We start from the raw sequence: 20,703 nt of genomic DNA, 5'->3' as shown, positions 1-20,703 counted from the left end.
AGCCCGGGAGACAGCCCCAACACTAGCCTTCACAACAACTGACGTTTGTCTTGCCGGGCGCAGTAGCACAATGGCCGCCGCCGCTGCTGTGGTTGTTTGTTTGATTTGGAGGACCCAGTGTCTAGCTTGGCTGATGTTGATGTTTTCCTACACGTCAGGCCATGACGACAATGCGGCAGACAGGCCCAATGCTTGGTGGCATGCTTTGAGGAAAACGGGAGCCAGGGTATCCTGATGTCAAGATTCAACACTTTGAGTGTCCAAGGGAAAGGGAGCGGCTCCCGGGCGCATCCGTCGGCGTCGTGGCTGGGTATGCCAGCGCGGTCGTTGCAGCGTGGCCGCCCATATGCCTCACGTCATGTTTGCAGTGCAGTCGTCTCGGGGGCTGGCGAGATGGCGCAGACTGGTGTTTGCGGGAGACGGATAGCAGGTCGACTAACATGTACCGCAAAGCGCGTATCCAATCAGGGCATGGCTTCACCGCCAATTCAGGTGGAGTCATTGTGAGGCCGAGGCGTCACCAGTCTTGCTTTGGGAGGGCAGATGACGAGACGATGGCTGACCTTGGGCGGGTGCTAGTGCTACGTAGTTGCGATGAGCATACGGCCGTGGTGGCATGCGAGCCGATGCAGGCACAGGTCGAGCATCCTTTGACTCGGTCTCTGCCTCGATAGCTGGGGCCGTGCAGATTACTTGGGGCCATGCGTGTCGCGGGGCCAGGACAAGTCAGGACGGCATGGCAGGGCCCTGCTGCTTCTCTGCCTGCACACGGTCAGCATGCATGATGCTAGTCCCCACCGTGGGGTTGCAGAAGGCATACAGCATGGCGACGGTGACGGTGCAGTCGGCGGTGTTGGCCTGTGGCTGGAGGCTGGGGGGGACGGGGTGTTGCCATGGAGCGAGAGCGAGCATACACCTAGCATGCTGGCGGCCATGTGTGAGGCGGCGGCGGTGTTAGGATGCGCTGGCAAACGGCTGTCGTCGTTCGTCTGAGACGCAGCTGCGGCACAGGGCTGGGCGTGCATGCTGGCCATGGTGGGAGGGGTGGCGATTGCGCCAAAAGAGGAGCTGGAGAGAGGGCTGTGGGTGCCAGCTGGCACTGAACTATTGCCGGACAATGGAGCATGCAGCAGACGGCAAGAGCTTAGCGGACGGGCTTGACGCTTGACGCTTGACACGTAGCCCACCATGGCTCGCCTGGCTGCAGATTGACGCAGGAGCTGGGCTGCGTCTCCACGAGGGCGGATGGTTTGGGCGGGTTACTACTAGCACCCGTTTCCTCTGCGTTCGCCCTGCCATTCTTCTCTTTTTGCGGCCGTTGCTGGTGGTGTTTGGTGCTGCCGTTGCCGTTGCCATTGCCATTGCCATTGAGGCTGTCTCGACGCCCTCGCCCTCGCCTTCGCCGCCCCCCCCCCGCCCCGCCCCGCCTCGGTCGGCCATTGCGCGCACGCCGGCTCTTGGAGAACAACACCAAGGACAAGCACGCCTGGTCAGCTGTCGAGGGCGCATCCCGGAAAAGGCAGAATCGAGGTGCAGGCCTGGGAGAGACAGAGTGCGTGTGCGCTCTGTCGGCGGCGTCGCCCAGGACGGCTGCACTGACCGCTGCCACACACCGCCTGCCGACGTCACGGCCCTTTAAGCCCGTCGCCGTCGCCGTCGCTGTCGCTGGCGCTGTCGCAAAGCCGCCCCCGCGATACTCGAGCTGCTCCGCTGTGGTCTCGACGACGGCCGCAATGCGCTGTCGGAAGCATCGCGCCCACGCCCACGCCCTCGCCCGCCCGCCATTAGCTGTCCTGTCCACCTGCGCCCATTAGCGTTCTGCCGCCACAGAAACATCCCCCCAGCCCCCGTGCTGTTGGCCCGCCGGGCGCTTCGATTGGCTCCGCCGTCACCCCCACTGCCGAATAGCGACGCGGCATTGGTCCCAGCCCACGACGCCCGCCCGCTCCGTCTACCCGTTTCGAGATATCTGCAATCTAGTGAGCATCGCTCCGCCATGCTGGCACCGTAGCAGTGCGCTGCCACGGCTGCGTCACAGATGGACTGCCTGCCTGCCCGACTGCCTGAACTGACTGCCTGCCAGCTGTCCAACGCCTTGCCTGGCCTGGCCTTGCGCCATCCATCGCCAGCTTCACTGCCGACCTGCTCCACCCACCACGCCATCATCGCCATCATCGCCATCACCATCATCGCTGCTCTCGTTGCGCCCGCCCATATACATATGCACCACACGCTCTCTCCCACCACCCCCATGGCCTAGCCCCCCCCCCCCCCATCGTCTGCTGCAAACAAATCTCCGGCTCATCGCGCTTCCCTGCATTGGGTGCGCCCCATCACGAGAACCCACCTTCACTCGAACAAGGGCCCGTGCACGCCCACCCCATTCCCAGTTGGCCGCCACGTCGATTGGCCACCACTCGTTGCTCTGGTTTCACCTCTGCGTCTCCTCGCCAGTACCCTTCCAAGGCCTCCATCGGTCAGCCTGGGCCGGGCTGCACTGTGTCTGTCGTTTTGGAGATACAGCGCGACGGTCCGGGTTGGCTGCTAAATACGGTAAGTCCTCCTCCTCCTCCTCCTCCTTCTCCCCCTGCCATCACCGCCCCTATTCGTTACCGCCCTGCCGTATCACCCCAGGCTTACGACGAGCCCCAGACAGCACTGCCCAAACATGGCTTCCCTGGACTTTGACCAAAAGTTCCTCGGTCGCATAGCAAAGCAGACAGAGGAATCCAATCCCTTCTTGTCCAGCGCACTCTATCAGATCTTGGGCCTGTCAGTGCTGCTGGCCCGAAGGCTCATCCGCGCCAGGAAGCTCCGCAAGCTAGACACGAGCCGAGACACTCCCTCGCTTGCCGCCTACCAGCACATCTTGTGGATGTCTCGCGAGGGCCTGTCCATCTTGGAGCTGTACGTCCTTCCCTATGCCCAGGACAACCAGCATGGCCCCGAGTGCAGAGTCTTGAGCGTCAAGCTCCGAGCCAGCTTCTATCACATCTTCTGCCTCTTTCACAACCAACCGCCCGTCACAGCCACAAACATGACGAGCACCGATCCCCGTAACCCAGGCCTGCCACCACTGTCACCCAAGAACGCCAATGCCAACGCCCGCAAGACAGACTCTTCGGCCCTATCTCCCCCATCCAAGCGAACAGGTAAACAACCTGTCCTTCGTGAGCCTGTCGACTCCATCGTGTCCGAGACCTCGTTTGTCACGAATCCATATGCTGCAGGAGGCCCAGTCGGCACTCCCTCACCAGTGCCACCCATCAACGCGCCTCCAGGTCTCAACCCGGTTCCAATCCCACAGCCTTCGTCCTTCATCCTCCCACCCCTGAACTTTGTGCCCCTGGCAAGTGGTTACTTTACAACTGCCACGCAATACGCCACTTCGTTTCTCCCTGGATCACACCCCTTGAGACTATCCGTTGCCCTTGAACACAGTGCCTTCCTGTGGGACTGCCTTCACGACCATGACGCATCACGGCGCGTCGCTCGACGTGCCATCAAGGATGTGTACCGTGCCCAAGAAGCCATGGATGATATCGAGTTCGAGGATGCTGCTGAACTCGTGGGCATTCTAGGCCGCATGATGAAGCGCAAGAGCTGGGAAGGTACACCGCGCGTGGGAGGAATGGCAAGCCCAGAGCCTGCTGTACAGCCCTCTCCACAAGCAAGTGGCGGCGCTCCCGAATCTGCAACCCGAACTGCTGCTGCTGCTGCTGCTGCTTCTACACCGCGCAGTCAGCAAAACACGCGGAGAGCGGCTGACGGACCGCCTCTAGCAGAGCCCACAATACCCGTACGGTCATCGAGTGCTGCGCGCAGTCGAGCAAATACGGCGAGCAAGTCTGTGCCTCGCCAAAAAGAAGGCGGCAGCCACGAAGGTACACCAAAGTCTACGGCACACCGGCGTTCAGAGGGCGGCAGCAGGGATACCACTCCTCGTGCACCCCAAGGGGGTGCCGGCCGCTCACCTGCAACGCCATCTACAGTCCGGACTTCTTACCAACCCGGCAGCGGTGGCTCTTCAAAAGGAACCCCCGTGGCTGGGAGCATGACGCCCTTGACGCAAAGTGCAGCAGCAACACTTGTTTCGGAGAACATGCGCAACTCGCCGTCCCTTCGTCGCTCACCCCCTCTTCGATACCCACCCGACCAATACAGTCCGCGCCTGTCACCCTCGCAAGAAACTTCACACTCGAGACAACGGAGGTGACTAGTAGAGACGGGTCGGGAAAAGCAAAGAAAGATGGAAGTGCAATGGACCGAGGGCGACCGTGAAGCCGACATTGTGCTCTTGCCGTCGACTCAGCCCTCCTCGGTTTCATCAACGCCGGTCGACTTTGCGGGTCCCGCGTACCCCGAGTACCCGATTAAACTCCGCGTATAACCTGTAAGGGAACGTTCCTACAGTGAAAGTACCACCTGCCACGTCCATCCTCCCGTCCCGTCGCAGATCTACAAGTTCAGTACTTGTCTGGACCCCCTCTTCACGATAACACAACCCCCTTGTTCTACTCTTCGACCAAAAATACCCCCCCCCCCCCATACATTACCTGCTACATTACACTTTGTACTGTACCATAACAATCGGCGTTTTCTCGGGCGTACATACTCGTACCTTTCTCACTACATACCTTTCTGGCTCTTGCGTTGTAATATACGGGACCGGTAAGAAGCCCCATGTGTTTTGTTTCTTCTCAGTCTCCCGCATAGAAACACAAAAAGGCGGACAATTTGCATTTAATGTCTTATTCATTCTCATTTGCGCTTTGTCCAGGGGCGTTCATGACAGAGGTCCTTGCACTAGAGAGACCCTTTCTGGGTGCTAATGATACCATCCTGCTGTTTCTGTTTCTGTTTCTGTACTTGTTTCTCTTTGTTTTGGTAGATTCTTGCTCTGAAATGAAGTTTACGCATCAAAATAATCTAGGCTTGTCTTGCCATGCACATAATGTCTAATGACAGTTTTTACTTCTCCTTCCACTACATGTTTTGCAAATTTCATCTGTTGAGTGTCGAGTATGACTCTAGACCCACCAGAACCTTCTTCTGCTCACCACTAATATGTTTGTAATGCGAATAGACGCTCAATAAACCAAATTTTTTCCATCAATCGGTCGCTTAGCTCAGTTGGTTAGAGCGTGGTGCTAATACCTTGTATGATACGCCAAGGTCGCGAGTTCGACCCTCGTAGTGACCAGCCGATTCTTTTTTTGCCCATTGTTCTTCCTCATCATCTGCAAATCATCTGCTTATAGATAGATATAGTACGTGGATGAAATTTTGTCTCTTCTTTCTTTTGGTCGTCTCTTGGACATATGGAAATTAGAGTTTGATGAGCCAGCTTCAACGCTGAAGCAACGAAGCGACTGCACTTCGTAGTAGAGTGAGTGTATATCATGGAAAGAAGCCGTACAGTCATTATACCCAGCGCCTTGTGCGCAACAGGTAGTAGCTATTACCTATCCCACACGCTGAATCGTGCCACTTCATGGACACACGTCGGATCAACCACAACATCGCATCGCGATGGCACAGGTACGCCAACCACGCCTCGGTGTAGCCTGTTCTGCTTGCCCTTGCTCTTCTTCAAAACCCCGCGAAGCATCTTCTTGTATCACACTCTGCCATTTTGCGTATTAGCTACTGGAAAACTCTAAGATGCTCCATGTTATTATCTAACTATGTAGCTAGCTACTACACGATTTTTTTTTGATTTGGAATGAATGGAAAAAAAAAGAATGAGAGCATGAGAGGTGAGAGATGAGAGATGAAGTGACTGGATGAGAGGAGAGAAAAGAACACTCACCGGTTTAGTCGCTGCATACTGCATTCCAGGCTGGCCATGGGCTAAAGGTTGCGACGAAACCACTGCTCCTGCTGGTGGTTGAGCATCCTGCAGCAGTGGTATGGGTGCCGTGCCGCGTGGAACATGTTGTTGGCGCTTGCGCGGCGGCGGCGGCGGCGGAGGAAAAAGAAGAAGAGGCGTGGTTGGTCTTCGTGCTCGTCCTGGTGGTGATGGCTTCGCTTCTTTCCCCGCTTCCTCCTCTATCGTCAACTCGTTCTTCTTTATTGTCGCTTCTTCGTTACTCTCTGCGGCTTTGCTTTCTTGCTGTTGGCTAATCTGTATGCTTGCTTCTTTTTCTTCCTCGTCTCCTTGGTGTCCTTTGCCCAGAAGATTTGGTGCCGAGATAAGACTCGCATGCTTCTTCTTCACAGCGGCTTTTGATCTTGACAGAAGAGATAGGCGCAGAGATGATGTTTTCTCTCGCGCTGTCTTGTTCTCCCTCGCCTTCTCTTTCTCTGTCTCCTTGACTTGCTCCTCGCTACCCCCTACCCCTTTATCATTTCCGCCCTCTTTCGCTTCCAACAACCTGCCCTTCGCCTTCGCCTTCGCCTTCTCATTGTAGTTGGAAACCCGTCGAATGGATCCGTCTCTCTTCAGTCTCCTCGCTATCGCACTCTGCCTTTCTCCTTGTGCGCCCGCAATCTCGTATGCCACTCGCTCTTCAAACCAATACGGTGTCAGGCTCCCGGTTGCTTGCTGTGCTACAAAGTATTCCTTGTCGCTGGGGATGCAGCTGAAGCCGCTGAGGTAGATTACCGGGACACGCGCGGGCTGCGCCATGCTGAGGACCTGCGAGGAAGGGTGCGCTTGGGTTTTGGTAAAGTGGGTGTGGTGTCGACGGTTTCGTCGAGGTCTCGGTTACTTTGTTTTGGATTACTCAGACTCGATCCAAAGGGTGAATCGACGGATGAGATGAAGGTGAATGGCAAATTACAAAGGGTTTGGTGCAACCTCAGAAGTGACAAGCATATTGTATCGGCACTGCAACTGTTGAGACGGCCATGGTAGCTTGCGCTGTTCTACAGCGCCCTGCATCTCAACCTGTTCCTAACGTGAATGTCGTCCAGCGCAATCTGTAAGCATGCCATGTGAGTGGGCGTAGTGTGTGGTTGTTGCGTGGGTCTGAACCGTCTCACACCAAATCAACGCATCGAGAGTTCCAAGAGAAACATACGACTAACACAATCGCATCGTTGCACTGGAACGACCAAGGGGGTTGCAATGGGAATAGTGGGCTCTGCGCTGTAGAACCAACGGTTTTCGAGCATTGTCTGCAAAGCATCCTCTTGAAACGCTCCTAGTATCACATGGTAAAGCCACCGCCTAGGTTATGCCAGCTTTCCTGGGACAAAAGGCAACCCTCCGCTCAATCCACCATCCACAGCCCATGCCTGTGCATTGACATAGCTGCTTTCATCGCTTGCTAGGAACAAGACAGCCCGGGCAATCTCGTCCGGCTGACCTCCCCTCTGCAGCGGGTTCAGCTGGCCAATCTTCTTCTCGTTTCCCCTCTTCCTCGCTGCATCATAGGTTACTTTTGTCATACCCGTTTCAATCAGTCCGGGGCAGATGGCGTTACATCGGATGCCCGAGCCGGTAAGTTGATATGCACAGGTCTGCATCAGGCTGATGACTGCAGCCTTGGACGCGGCATAGTCCGTGGGCCCGGCATTCGAGCGCAAACCCGCTACGCTCGCAGTGGCGATGATGCTACCACTGGGATACGGCTTTTCCTCGGACGTCTTGAGCATAGCGCGAGAAGCGTATTTGGCTGCCAAGAATACCGAAAGCGCATTTGTGCGCATCATCTTCATGAAGCCTTCGGTGGTTTCTTCCCAAAACACCCTACCAGAGGCGATTCCTGCATTGGCGAAAAAGACATCGAGGCGGCCGTAGGTATCCAGTGCGTCTTGGCACACTTTTTGAACAGAGGCCTCATCTGCAGCGTCGAATTGGCGCGTATGTATATCTGTCGAGGGGTAAAGAGTGTTGAGCTCGCGCTTGTGCTTGTCAAGATGGGAGTCGGAGAAGTCGCAAATGTAGACTGCACGAGCGCCGTGACGTGCGAACTGATGCGCGCTGGCGCGTCCAATGCCGATTTCAGAGTTTGCCCCTGAAAGCAGTGTTAGACTTCAACACTGAGAGCGCTGCGACGGTAGTATTGTGCATACCCGTCACGATAATGACTTTGCCCTTGACGCGTCTGGAGATGCGTTAGCTCCAGCTCAACAACCTTCCGTGATGTCTCACACTCACTGGTTTCCTAGGTCCCCAGCTATACTCGTAATTCCACGCATACCCTCGAATGTCTCGGCCGTTGGCAGAGGCTCGGAAAGCTCCCTGCTTACGGCTTGCTGCTTGACCTTGGGCTGTGAAGTAGGCATTATGGCTGTAGTGTCGATAGATCCAGGGGGCTGCAGAAACAGCACAGCTCGCAAACAGCCAGGGTGGTGAATGGTTGGGACACGGTGTGTATGTGTGGTGAAGTTGCGGAGCTCAGACGCGGAGACTAGGGAAATCTGGGGAAGATGCCGAGGTACCTAGGTAAGTCGAGCATGGGGTCGGGGTGCCCGACGTCATCGGCGGCTGAGAGGTGCATGCAATAGTCATCATTTTAGCGATACAGCATCTAGACATAATAGGAAGGAGACATGGGCAATCCGATTATAGTGTATAGTCGTCTGCTGACGCAACACCGGTACCATGCATCCTATAAGCATGCCTGCTCGTATGTGACACATATGCTCTACTCGCCATTTGCGTTTGTGCTCTCCTCCTTCTCCTTGCTCGCTGCCTGTGCAGCCTGTGCCATTTTCCATTTTTGTGCATTCGCCATGAGTTTTGCCAATTTCGCCGCGCTCTCATCGTCGGCAGGGAATACGTAGTCGACATACTCCTCGAAGCTATCGTCGTCCAGCTTTCTCCTCTTCTTAACCTTGCGTGGCATTTGCTTCTCAATCTTCTCCTTGTCTTCTGAGCTGCCGTGGACGTCTTCAAAGGACTTCCAAGCGCTAAGCAGAGCCACGCGGTCTTCCTTGAGGTCGCGTTCCTTGAGACGTGCATGAGCACGCGTAAAGACTTCGCGCGCGCGAGCCTTGGCAGCATCGCTGACAGTTTCGTCGTCTTCGGGTGCTGACTCGTCGGGAACTCCGAGTTCGAACTGAGCCCATGAAGTCCATACCTTGACGTGATCGGTCTTTTGCAGGAGACGCTCGTAAAGTGCGCGTGTGCGATCGTACTCGCCCTCGCCCTCTTCAAAGTCAATATACGCTTTCCAGAGGAGCTCAGGCATGTCCAATTGTGGCTCCTCAACGGCAAGCTCAAAAATAGCCCGCGCACGGTCGAGGTCATCAAGACCACGTTCCAGCTCGGCAAACTTTATCCAAGTTTGGCAATTCGATCCGTTCCACTCAATGTACTTGGTGTAGAGCTGTCGGCAGCGGTTGAATTCAAAGAGCTTCATTTCGAGCTCAATGTATCCTCTGAAAAGTTTATCTTTTGGGCACATGCCCAAACTTTGACCCAGGAGCTTGCGTGCTGTGGTAAGCTGGCCTTGCCGCACCTCAAAATGGGCAAACATTAGCCAGACCTTGGCAAAGGTAAAGCGTTTGTGTGGAAGCAAGCGGATACACTCCTGGTATATCTGACGTGTCCGCTCAATGTCTTGTGAGACGGTCTCTTCGTAAACCGCGTAGAATAGCCATAGGTAGATGTATCTCCTCCAGTGTCGCTTCTCTTGTGTGGGGGGTATTTGCGCAATCGCTCGCTCGTAAATGTCGCGAACTCGGTCTTGGTTGCCAGACGTCTCTTCCAGCCGCGCAAAGTCGATCCATGCATCGTAGTTCTTGGGGTTTTCTTTGATTTGTTCTTCGTAATGCACTCGTCGCTTCGACAGGACAACGTCCTCGATGCCATCCCGGTCTCCGTATTGCTTCTCAAAAGTTGTGAAAGCCTTGTGAAGGTTGACTGATTTGGACCGTGGCATGCGGTCGAGGGCAAACTTGTAAATGGCTCGGGCTCGCTCCAGCTCCTTGAGCCTGGCTTCAAACTTGGCATATGCCATGAAGAGCTTTTCGTCCATAAAGTCATCGCCGAGCGTGGTGACGGCAGTTCCGTAGACATCGCGCACCAGGTCGCTCGTACCATGCTCTTCTTCAAACTTGGCCCACTTGATCCACTGCGTATCGTTAGTCTCTTGAGTGCAGTAGTTGCAAGAGGATGGACTTACATTCTTTGGTTCTGGGTGGACAACAGTGAACCTCTCGAAAATCGCACGGCATCTCTCAAACTCTCCATGTCTCTTTTCCAACTTGATGTACGAGCTCCAGGCTGCCTCATCCGGCTCCCACTGCATCCAGCGCTCGAAGACTGATCTTGCACCATCAATGTTCCCGAGGGTCTCCTCCATGTAGACATACTTGTACCAGATCTTGTCGACCCGTGGAAGAATGGTGACGGCGCGGTCTAGGAGGTTGCGCGCATGCTGGATGTTTCTGTGCTTCATCTCCGAATCAATGTACCGAAGCCATAACGCGACAGACGTCGAGTCGACATCCAGGGCGCGCTCGAAGATGGATCGCGCACGCCTGAACTCCTTCTGCTCCAGCTCCCAGGAAGCATAACGCATCCAGTTGTTCATGTTGATGCGATTCCGGCGCACATAGTCTTCAAACTCCTTTCTCTTCCTGCCCTGGAACTCGTGCAGCTCCTCCAAGTCAGCAAAGCGCTGCGTTGGCGCCTTGAGCTTCTCATCTTGACGGTCGACGGCCTCGCGCAAAAGCTGCTCTGCGGAAATCTGGATGGGGGCGGCGGCCTTGTTCTTGACCCGCGGCGGTCCTCGTGAAGCCTCCATGGCTGCGAATTGCGTACAGCGTCCTCAAATATATGGGACGGAGTGGTGGTATGTGCGAGGACGTGGGAAAAGACGCCGCGCGCGTCTGGTGTGGATGTGGAAGCAGTTGCGACTGGGGAGCGTCGGGTGAGGAAGTTGGCGAAGCTCGGATCAAAAGGCCGGCACACAATCGTGGATACGTGCGCAGTAGGACCACGGACAGCACCAGTGGTGGGCGACAGCGAGTTGGGCGTATGCAAAGTGCTGCTGGACTGTGATTGACTATTTGGCTAGTGCTCCCAGAGGGTGAGAACGCGACTTTCTGCGCGCAGCTTTTGTCCGCGCCGCGCCAAGCAACTAGCATGGTTGCTTTCACGTCACTGCCCGTCGCAAACTCGCCATTTTCCCCACGACACCAAACCTCGCGCACAACAAGGACGACCGGCGGCCACCCCAAGGCGACAGGTACGTATACTACTGCGCGCTACTGGACCCAGCACTCAAACCAAACTTTGCTAGGAGGGTAACCTCCGGCCGCCGTTGCGACTGTTTGTCCACACGCAGCCACACACGCCTGGTTTTCGGATCATCGAACAGCGAACCCCTCGCAACCACTCACGCCACCATGGCGACCCTTGAGCAAGAGCTCCTGGCCGACTTTGCCGACAGCGGCGACGAAGACATTCAGGACTTGGAGAATGACTTTGCCGAGGGCGGAAATGAGGATGATGACATGGTCGACGAGGAGGCCGAATACAGGGAGAAGGAGAAGAAAGACAACAAGGGACCCGCAGACATCCGGTCGGCTCAGCAACTCAAAGCGAACCTGGAATCCGTACTCACGCGCATCGAGGAGACCAAGGACCAGATGGATGTCGTAGACAGCGAGTCGTTTGAAGAGTCACCGGAATACAAGCTCCTCACCGAAGCAAACGAGTTCTCTACCCAGATTGATGGCGAGATCGCGGCGGTTCACAAGTTCATTCGGGATCACTACTCGGCATTCTTCCCACATTTGGAGGATCTGATCAAGAATCCCGTTGTATACGCAAGAGCATGTCTGGTTATTGGCGGCGGGCCTTTGAAGGACATCAAAACCATCACGCCACAGCTCAAGGCAATTGAAGGCCTCGAGCCTGCTCAGGTCATGATTGTTGAGATTGAAGCCACGCGCGTCGAAGGACGGCTCCTTGACGAGGCGGAGCTAAGCCTGATATCCAATGCCTGCCACCTGCTACTGGAACTGAATGCAGCCAAGTCCAAAATCTTGGGCTTCGTCGAGTCGCGAACCGAGGTGTTTTGCCCCAACCTAACGGCGCTCATTGGGTCCTTGACAGCCGCGCATCTCATTTCCTATGCTGGAGGTATCTCTAATTTGGCCAAAACTCCGGCCTGCAACATTGCCCCTCTTGGTTCGACCAAGGTTTCTGGCGCTACTGTTGGTCTGTCCAACATTGGCCTGAGACACGAAGGTTACCTTTACCACAGCGAGATTATCCAGAACCAAAGGCCCGACCTTCGGAAGCAGGCGCTGCGGATCGTGTCGGCCAAGGTTATTCTAGCGGCGCGTGTCGACGCTCACTCGAGCTCGCGCAACGCCGACATTGGCATGGACCTGCGCAAGGAATGTGAGCGTCGGCTAGACAAGTTGACGGAAATCCCAGCGAACCAAAAGGGCCAGCGCGCGCTTCCCGTGCCCGACGAAAAGCCGTCGCGCAAGCGGGGAGGCAGACGGGCGCGCAAGGCCAAGGAAGCGACGGCCATGACGGAGATCCGCAAGGCGCAAAACCGCATGACGTTTGGCAAGGAAGAAAAGGAAGTGGGCTATGGCGACTCAACCAAGGGAATGGGAATGATTGGAGCGACGGACACGGGGCGGCTGCGGGCACAGCAAATGGACCCCAAGACGCGGGCCAAGCTCAGCAAGAAGAACGCGGGCTGGGGCGGCGACACGACGCTTGGGGCGGCGTCGTCGCTCAAGGGCTTTGGGGCGGCGGGGACGGCGACGAGTCTGCGGGCACAGGGCCTACGAACGGGGGGCGTGGGGCTTGGTGGCGCGGGCACCAGCTCGATTGCGTTTACGCCGGTCCAAGGGCTGGAACTGGTGGACCCCAAGGCACGCGAAGAAGTGAACCGCAAGCGAAAAGCAGACGAGGACCGGTGGTTCAAGGGCGGGTCGTTTACGCAGCTTAATGGGGGAGCGTCCAAGGTGGATGCAGCGGGCTTCAAGGTGCCTGCATTGCCTAATAAGAAGCCCAAGTCGGACTAAGTCTGCTGGAAAAGAAGAGTGGCAGTGTATGGTGGTACCACTACAGTGGGTATGCATATGGGCACTTTTTGTTCGAACTTTTTTTTTTAACTAGCATTTACTCCTTTGCTTTTCTTTTGCAAAGCAGGATATGGATATGGATTCTGTGGCGTTATCTTTTATGCTTGTCTCTCTTTTTTGTTCTATATTCTTCTTAATTTTCAAGAGTACGTAAAAGATTGTGAATGGGGCAGGGTAGGACGGGATGGGAGATACCTCTTCATGCATCTTGGACGGGGGAAGGGGGGGGGAGGAGGGTGATGCAATGGGCGAAAATGAACAAGAGCGTTGGTGTAATTTGCCCATTCCTTTATTCCTGTCATGATTTGTGACTTGAACTGTTTGCATTATTAGTATACGTGATGAAGTGAAAAGAAGAAAAAAAAAAGACATGACTCGAAAACAAAGGTTTCACCGTTCTGCATCATCATCATCATGTCTTTACTCTTACTCGTGTTCAGATTAGCAGATACATAAGCACAAAAGAAAAGATTTTTTTTCCCTCTCCCCCTTTCTCCTTACCTAATAAGATGTAATACGTGTTATGATTTTATTTTAGGGAAGTGAGAGGTGGAAAAAAAAGAAGGAAAAAAAAAGCCACCTCAGCAATCATATAGCATCGATGCATGTGTTATTCACATGGTTTCCTGGGGCTGGGATAGTAAGTGTGTAGTGCATGACCAAGTTGGGCTGGAAGGGCTACAGGGCGCGTGGTCGGAGCTTGGTATGGTCTGTCCACGGGGATTACATGATGCTGACTGGGGTGGTGCAACGGGCGGTCGCTTCGCTCATGCTCACTCGCTCGCCCGCGGGGTTATGCAAGGCCGAGTGCGTTCGCGACAGCCGTAGCGTGAACTTGGCCAGGGTCTTTTTGCCCAGGTATCTAATAAGGCAAAAAGGCGGATGCGGTGATTTTTTATGGGTGCAGTGCGCTGCAAAAGGACGGCGCTAGACAGGCGTTTTGCGTATCTGGGTGCCAGTGCGGTACAGCGAGAGGGCCCTGATTAGTGTGTGCGGTGTGATTGGCAGCGCGTGCTATCCTCTATGGCGAGTATTGGCAGGCTGTGTGTGTGTGTGTGTGTGTGTGTTTTTTTTTTGTCCTTGATTCTTTTTTGCAGGCGCTGGTGCTGGTGCTCCAAGCATGGCGTGGGTGTGGCCAAGGGCAAAAGTCGCACAGTAGGCGTTCACGGGTGCGGAACGACTCAGCTTGGGCGTTCAGTCCCAAGGTCGGCGTGCCAGTGCCAGTGCCGAGCGAGCTTTGCGCACGCGCGGGGCGGAAGGATGATGCGCAAAGCTCGCTCGGTTGGCGCACAACTTTGTTCGAGAAACGTTCGATGCTTTTGCAGGTGCTGGGATCATCCCTGACCTGGCGGTGTCTACAGAGGTGGCTTTCAAAAGTTCTTGCTGACAGGGGTTCCTTGGTTACTACCGAAAATATAGCCGAAGACTAAGAATTATACTATATTCGCAACTAAAAGCCCTTAAAATGGAAGTTTGGAGAGAATAATAGCTACTAAAGTATACACTTACAGTAAAACACTAACTATATTAGGCATGATTTCTTGCACGCTAAGTAAATAATGGAAACGTTATCACGAGAATTCGGTCCGATGGATCCGCGCCTTAGCAAGAACTTTTGAAAGCCACCTTTGTATAACGCGATAAACGAGATCGAATGCTGTCTAATCGCCTTGCTCCCATACCAGACAAGTTTTTCTCCCAACAGCCGACAGCCTGACCATGGCGGCCGCTATGCCTTGCACACGCAGCTGGCTTCGGGGGGAAGAGCGGAGAGACGGCTGCAGCGTTTTTTCTGGTCTTCGGTCGTCGCACCGGGGGGCCACACACTCACCCACGCACGCAACCCCTGGGGGGTTGCTTGCTTGCTTGCTTGCACAAGTCCAGCAGCCGTTTACGCGCACGCCTTGTCAGCCCTAGGGCCAGGCAGGGTCTTTTTTGCTGTACTACAGTGGAGTTGGCAATGCAGCCTCTGCCTGGTGGTGCTACGCTACCCAAGGCGAGCAGCAGCAGCAGCAGCAGCAGCGGGCGGGCGGGCTGCATGTCGCTGGGCCGTCCATGGAGAGGGGGAGGGGGGGTGCGGCGGCGTGTCCAGTAGATTTCTTGACACGTGTTGGCGGGAGAGGGTTGGTTTGCAGTGCTACCCAGTGTGCCTGTGGGTGGCAGGACAAGCAGTCTCCGCTGGCTGCAACTAGCACAGCAGCGTCACACTGGACCGCGTCAAGGCCATGGATGTGAGGTGATTTATCCGCCGAGGGACCGTGGATAGCACCGAAAGCCGTTTCTGGCGGGAGGTGCTGAGTCTAGTTTCTGACACTGCATCGCGGGTGGATGGTGCTGGAGCGCTTGAGACATTGCGGGTAAATGTGCCAGGCAGGGAAATTGACATTGGCCCACGGTCAGCACGCTCTTTGCGCATCATCAGACATGGCCAGGCGCCACTAGGAAGGCAACGCGGCCCGGGCATGCAGCGTGCAGTGTGCAGTGTGCAGTGCACAAGTCGAGTCGAGTCGGACCAGTGCCAGTGGCCAGCGCACCAGCTCGCCCTCTGGCGGCTACGTCATGCCATGGCCTGGCCTGCCCTGGGGTGGCATCGGGTGGCGTGGCGAGGGAGAGTGTGAGCAGCATGAGGGTGAGGGTGATGTGAGCACGCTGCCTGCCTGCCTGCCTGCCTGCCTGCCTGGGCTTGGCCTGCCTTGCCTTGGAAGCGAGGCGCGCTGTTGGTGCCGAGGGCGCAGGCCAAGGGAGCGTCGGCCAGGGCAGGCTTGTATTGCATGGGCAAGCCACGCGCACCCGTCTAGACGAGGCGGCGAGGCGTGGCGGAAGCGACACTATGGCAGGGGGGGGCCGGCGGACGGGCGCTGTTGGGGCGCTGGCTGGCACCGTGGGAGACGGGGATGCGCAGGCGAGGGCGAGGGCGGCAAGAGGCAGAGGCAGAGCATCTTGTCCATGATGGAATGACAAGTGATGCATGACCGTGGACGGGTTGCCAGTGGGAGGGGCGGCGGGCAAGGTACTTAGTTGCCCACGGGCGCTGCAGCCAATCAGGGGCGTGCAGCCAGGCGGGCGGGATGCTGATTGCAGGAAGAACAGGGCGGCGGTTATACAACCTACCGATAATTTGTTATTTGACCTACCAATAAGCCCGCTAAGCCAGAGTCGGGCATAGCGCGCTTAGCTAAAACATTAGTAGTATTCTTTGTAAGTTACAGTAATATAGCTACTATGTTAATAGAAATAGAGTAATGCTGCGATAGAGAGATAGAAATAGTGGTGGTAGAAAGTGAAGCTGGAGAACTAGCTATACTGCTCGTTTTTTGGTGTTCTATATAGGCTCCAAAACTGGCTCGAATATGGGCTCCCATATGGGCTCCAAAACTGGCTTGAATATGGGCTCCAAAACGGGCTCCCATATGGGCTCCAAAACTGGCTCGAATATGGGCTCCCATATAGGCTCCGAAACTGGCTTGAATATGGGCTCCAAAACGGGCTCCCATATAGGCTCCGAAACTGGCTTGAATATGGGCTCCAAAACGGGCTCCCATATAGGCTCCGAAACTGGCTTCCATATAGGCTCAAGAAGATGCTCGTAGGCCTATACGCACCAGTTACTACGTAAGAAGAGAAGAAAGTATTAAATTCACCTTCTTAAAGTATAGCTGTGAGCGCCAAGATATTTTATTACAGTACTAACTATATACAGCTTAGATGTTACAACGCTAATGCAGACCCCTGCTTAGCGGGCTTATCGGTAGTTCAAATAACAAATTATCGGTAGGTTGTATAACCCGCGCCAACAGGGCGGCGGCCTGGTTGGGTGGGGGCGTGGGTGTGGGTGTGGGTGTGTGGATGGGCATGAGCATGTGCATGGCAATGGCAATGGCAATGGCAATGGGAAGGGGTGTGGATAGAGTACATGTAGTAGGTGTAGGATGGGCCTGGGAGAGGGAGGGACACCCACACACACCGAGAGAGACAGAGAGAGAGAGAGAGAGAGCGGTGGGACAGTGTGCACGTGACTGTGCCCGGAAGCGGGCTAGCGCAGGGCGTGTGGTGTTTTTACTTATTTTTTGCCAGAGCCGTGTCCGGGGGGGTTGCAAGCACAGCAAAGCTCCACCCTGCATTTTCCGCAGCGGCACCTTATCTACTACCACCACCACCACTACCACCACCACCACCGCCACCAGCTACTAGCCAGCCAGCACAAGGCAGCCCTCCGCACCCAGAGCCACTGCGCGTGCCAGCCACTGTGCGTGCCAGTGCCAGTGCCAGTGCCAGGCGAGGCGAGGCGTTAGTACCGCCGTACCCTGCTCGCTACCTTCCGCTCAAGCGAGAAACTCGCTTGTAAGTCAAGAGTCCCCCCGTTCCTTTGTCCAGCCAGTCCGCAGTCGGCAATCCGCAGTCCGTCGACGGCCCCAAAAAGGCCCCAAGCACTGCCACTGCCACATGCGCCGCCCTCTGGACCTGCTAAAGGCGGCTAGCCCTCCCCCCTGCCGCTGCCAGCTGGCCCTCGTGGTGGATGTGTGTGGTGGGTTAGCAGTGTAGGTGTAGGCAGTCTGCCTCTCTCTCTCTGCTGCTGCTGCTGCTGCCGCTGCTGCTGCTGCCCCCCCTTCGCGCCCCTTCTGCTTGTGCGCCATGTACATCCATTCATCCACCCTTCTACCCATCCACCCACCCTCCACCCACCCTCCACCCATCATCATCGCCCATCCACCCACACATGCACCCTCCCACACACACCCACACACACCCACACTCGCGCATTCCCTGTCGCAGCCGCATGCCCGCCCCAAAACAGACAGTCGCCAACGCGTTAATCTATGCCGCAGTCGCCGTGCAAGGCCGGCGCCCTCACCCTCGCTGCTCGAACCGAGCGCGGCCAGGCCCCTGTCCGCGGGTCAAAACGCCCTCGCCAACCCAGCTAATCCCAGTTCCTTGCCAGGCTTGCCGTCCCTCTTCCCATCTGCCTTTGCCTCAAGCTTTCTAGCGCACGCCTACTCTCACACTCAACCGCCGACGTGTGCGTGCCTGTGTGTTGCGCCCCGGCGGCCTTGTCCACTGCTAGCTCATGTCGCACGACTTTTCCTCCCAGATCAACTCTGCGCCATATTCGCCCGCGTCATCGCTCTTTTCGCTCCAAACCATGGCCGATCCCAACGTGCAGCAGTCGCGACAGCAGACAGTCGCCTATCCCTCACCGCACTCGTACCCGTCGCCCTCGATGCAGCCCACCTACACCTATCCGCCGCCCCAGGGCCAGCAGACGACCGACGCCTATCGAGGCTCTCCCCAGGGCTCAAACATGTCGCTGCCGCCCCTCAATCTGCCTCCAATCCGTCTGCAGGACGCCCAGCAACCGCAGGCGCAACCCCAGCACCAGCACCAGCACCAGCCCCAGCCCATGGGCTCGCCCCTCCCGCCGCCGCAGCACGGAATGCCGCAGTACTATCCACACCCAGCCCACGCGCAGCCCGGCCAGCCCATCATGACCAACATGGGCCCTCAATTCAATGCCATGCGATACCAGCTGCCCCCGCAGCCCGACCAGCGAGTCCTGTCGGGCGGTCGCCATAAGAAGGAGATCAAGCGCCGCACAAAGACGGGCTGCCTGACCTGTCGCAAGCGAAGAATCAAGGTGAGTCCAAAAATTTATCTCTTGTCAATGGTACGCGATGGCACTACACGAACGACGCGACGCGCGAGGTCAGAAGAGGAGCTATTGCCTTGTCGCTTGCTTAACCGAGCGAGAAACCCAAACTCCTCTAATCCAACCTCCGCCCGTCCTTTGCTGGAGCTTCCTCCGCCTCGCCAGCTGCTCCTTGCCAAAATCCACCCAAGAAAAAAAAAGGGCCAGCTCGTGGTCCCCGGCCAGCCACCGCCTGGCATAGTCGGCGGGCGGGAGGCTCTGGCGAGCTTGTTGCAATTTTTTTTTCCTTTCTCTCTGGGGTGTTTTTTTCCTTCTTGGTGCACTCGTGCCAACACCAAGTTCTCGACATGCACATGGACTAACCAGAGGCCCGACAGTGCGACGAAGCCCACCCCATGTGCAGGAACTGCCAAAAGAGCAAGCGCGAGTGTCTGGGCTATGATCCCATCTTCAAGCAGCAGTCTGGGCCGGCTCAGATCCAACCCGCTCCCAACGCTGCTCCCGCGCCTCAGGCGACAAACGCTGCCCCCGCACCTGCCCCGCCGCCTTCAGCATACAGCCAGAGCCCGGTGCCCCAAGGCTACGCTCCTGCCTCTTCGGCCGGCTACGCCAGTGCCGCGCCTGCCACGAGCGGCGAGCACCAGCCTGCCAACTTCCACGCCATCGATCCCGCACTTGCCCAGGCAGACCCGGCCCTGCAGTCAGCCCAGCACTACAACGCCAGTCACGCCATGGACCCTGCCATGAGGGGTCCTCCCGGCCCCAACGCCTACCCGCCTCCGCCAGAGCCGCTCAAAGGTTGGTCCCCATGATGCCGCCGCCGCTGCTGCTGCTGCTGCTGCTGCTGCTGCTCGTCACACTACCTCACTGCTGACACATGCGCCCACAGGCAAGCGACTGCACATTACCGACGTCTTTGGCATATGTAACCACAGCCCGCCAGAAGTCCCCGCCCGCACCTCGCCCGTGCCCCGTGAGATTGACGACGAGTTCAGCCGCATCTTCATCAACGACTACTGCCAGGGACTCGACCTTGTGCTCGAAACCACGTGGTTCTCGACAGACAACAATGCGCTCAACAGAGTCTTTAGCGACCGATCGCTGCACGAAGAGGCGGCCTACTTTACCGAGACCATCAAGTACAAGGCCTCCGACACCGACATGACGGGCGTCTTTAGCCAGGAAGCCCGTCTGCTATGGCACTTGCTGGGCACGTGCAAACACAACCCCCCACCCACCAACGGCGCAACATCAGAAAACGACGACTTTTCATTACGAGAAGCCCGTGCCCGCTTTGACATTCTCGAGGCCCTTCTGACCAACCAGAACCTCGAGCCCAATCCGCTGCGCCAACTGTCGTACCCCGCCAACCTCGACGAGGAAGCTAGGATGCAAGTCGACTTTTGGCTCCACCTGGGCGATTTTGTGCAATTCTCCGACTCGGACACTGCGCCTCCCGGAGCGGCCGATAACGCCCTTGGCGTGATACGCGGTGTCTTGCGCATGCACGAAGTGCGCGACGCCATTTACTCGATTGCCATTGCACGCCACTATGGTAGCCGCATCGGCGGCTTCCCCAACGCCTTACCAGCACCAGTCAACCAGGCTCCCGAGAGCGACTTGAATAAGCTTCTCGTTGCCATGTCTTTTATTAGCCATGAAAGCCGCGCGGCCAGCCAACAGGTTCTTGCGCGCATTTGCGACATGGCCATGTTCTCGTGGACGGCATCGCGAATGCCGCCAGGTCACCAGCCCGGAGTCTTTGCACAATGACGACGCCTTGGACTAGTCTAAAAAAGTCGTGGGGTACATTTCAAGTCGACAAAAGGCCTTCAGCCCGTACTTTTGTACCACCAATGGGAGCATTTTGTTTTGATTCTTGCATTTCCACAGCGGGCGTTGCTTTCCTCTGCCATTGTCTTAGCAGCATGGCTTGCAATCGTTTATGATTATATTCCCCCCCAGTTCCAATCCAGCACCCCCCCCTTCCCCCCCCTCCCCTTCCCCTCTCACGGACGTTTTTACCTATTTTCTTGCATCTACCGCGC

General features: G+C 56.5%; 6 protein-coding genes and 1 non-coding gene across 7 annotated transcripts; 4 read left to right on the top strand and 3 right to left on the bottom strand.

The window, feature by feature from the left end:
* The first annotated feature begins 2,286 nt into the window (after positions 1–2,286).
* On the top strand, positions 2,287–4,535 carry SETTUDRAFT_165746 (uncharacterized protein). The gene is made up of 2 exons (XM_008032385.1): positions 2,287–2,553; positions 2,653–4,535. Exon 2 carries the CDS (start codon positions 2,669–2,671, stop codon positions 4,214–4,216), a length of 1,548 nt encoding a protein of 515 aa, XP_008030576.1. The 5' UTR covers positions 2,287–2,553; positions 2,653–2,668; the 3' UTR covers positions 4,217–4,535.
* Positions 4,536–5,118: 583 nt separating this feature from the next.
* Positions 5,119–5,203, top strand: SETTUDRAFT_t72. Its single transcript has one exon. It is a non-coding gene; the product is annotated as a tRNA-Ile (tRNA).
* Positions 5,204–5,510: 307 nt separating this feature from the next.
* On the bottom strand, positions 5,511–6,631 carry SETTUDRAFT_35064 (uncharacterized protein; the record flags this gene model as incomplete). The annotated part of the gene is made up of 2 exons (XM_008031950.1): positions 5,511–5,627; positions 5,813–6,631. The coding sequence occupies 2 exons, from the start codon at positions 6,629–6,631 to the stop codon at positions 5,511–5,513; spliced, it is 936 nt and encodes a 311-aa protein (XP_008030141.1).
* Positions 6,632–7,075: 444 nt separating this feature from the next.
* Positions 7,076–8,298, bottom strand: SETTUDRAFT_165745 (uncharacterized protein). The gene is made up of 3 exons (XM_008032384.1): positions 8,108–8,298; positions 8,023–8,054; positions 7,076–7,964 (listed from the first exon to the last, which is right to left on the bottom strand). The coding sequence occupies exons 1-3, from the start codon at positions 8,233–8,235 to the stop codon at positions 7,180–7,182; spliced, it is 945 nt and encodes a 314-aa protein (XP_008030575.1). The 5' UTR covers positions 8,236–8,298; the 3' UTR covers positions 7,076–7,179.
* A 163-nt stretch (positions 8,299–8,461) lies between these two features.
* SETTUDRAFT_165744 (uncharacterized protein) lies at positions 8,462–10,551 on the bottom strand. Its single transcript, XM_008032383.1, has 2 exons — positions 10,080–10,551; positions 8,462–10,028 (listed from the first exon to the last, which is right to left on the bottom strand). The coding sequence occupies exons 1-2, from the start codon at positions 10,488–10,490 to the stop codon at positions 8,598–8,600; spliced, it is 1,842 nt and encodes a 613-aa protein (XP_008030574.1). The 5' UTR covers positions 10,491–10,551; the 3' UTR covers positions 8,462–8,597.
* A 613-nt stretch (positions 10,552–11,164) lies between these two features.
* SETTUDRAFT_165743 (uncharacterized protein) lies at positions 11,165–13,161 on the top strand. Its single transcript, XM_008032382.1, has one exon. The coding sequence runs from the start codon at positions 11,308–11,310 to the stop codon at positions 12,949–12,951; it is 1,644 nt and encodes a 547-aa protein (XP_008030573.1). The 5' UTR covers positions 11,165–11,307; the 3' UTR covers positions 12,952–13,161.
* A 4,607-nt stretch (positions 13,162–17,768) lies between these two features.
* Positions 17,769–20,635, top strand: SETTUDRAFT_165742 (uncharacterized protein). Its single transcript, XM_008032381.1, has 3 exons — positions 17,769–18,643; positions 19,033–19,453; positions 19,545–20,635. Exons 1-3 carry the CDS (start codon positions 18,077–18,079, stop codon positions 20,426–20,428), a joined length of 1,872 nt encoding a protein of 623 aa, XP_008030572.1. The 5' UTR covers positions 17,769–18,076; the 3' UTR covers positions 20,429–20,635.
* The last annotated feature ends 68 nt before the right edge of the window (positions 20,636–20,703 follow it).

This window comes from Exserohilum turcica (genome assembly GCF_000359705.1).
Source record: "Exserohilum turcica Et28A unplaced genomic scaffold SETTUscaffold_7, whole genome shotgun sequence".
Lineage (NCBI taxonomy): Eukaryota > Fungi > Ascomycota > Dothideomycetes > Pleosporales > Pleosporaceae > Exserohilum > Exserohilum turcicum.
This window is presented reverse-complemented; position numbering and strand designations above follow the sequence as displayed.

Bases quoted from the DNA above. Each gene is read 5' to 3' on its own strand.
- SETTUDRAFT_165746 (XM_008032385.1), top strand. From the start codon at position 2,669: ATGGCTTCCCTGGACTTTGACCAAAAGTTCCTCGGTCGCATAGCAAAG.
- SETTUDRAFT_165745 (XM_008032384.1), bottom strand. From the start codon at position 8,235: ATGCCTACTTCACAGCCCAAGGTCAAGCAGCAAGCCGTAAGCAGGGAG. The intron at 8,055-8,107 runs GTGAGTGTGAGA...ACGCATCTCCAG, and splicing joins GCTGGGGACCTAGGAAACCA to ACGCGTCAAGGGCAAAGTCA. The intron at 7,965-8,022 runs GTATGCACAATA...CACTGCTTTCAG, and splicing joins CAAAGTCATTATCGTGACGG to GGGCAAACTCTGAAATCGGC.
- SETTUDRAFT_165744 (XM_008032383.1), bottom strand. From the start codon at position 10,490: ATGAACAACTGGATGCGTTATGCTTCCTGGGAGCTGGAGCAGAAGGAG. The intron at 10,029-10,079 runs GTAAGTCCATCC...AACGATACGCAG, and splicing joins TCCACCCAGAACCAAAGAAT to TGGATCAAGTGGGCCAAGTT.
- SETTUDRAFT_165743 (XM_008032382.1), top strand. From the start codon at position 11,308: ATGGCGACCCTTGAGCAAGAGCTCCTGGCCGACTTTGCCGACAGCGGC.
- SETTUDRAFT_165742 (XM_008032381.1), top strand. From the start codon at position 18,077: ATGTCGCACGACTTTTCCTCCCAGATCAACTCTGCGCCATATTCGCCC. The intron at 18,644-19,032 runs GTGAGTCCAAAA...GAGGCCCGACAG, and splicing joins GTCGCAAGCGAAGAATCAAG to TGCGACGAAGCCCACCCCAT. The intron at 19,454-19,544 runs GTTGGTCCCCAT...ATGCGCCCACAG, and splicing joins TCCGCCAGAGCCGCTCAAAG to GCAAGCGACTGCACATTACC.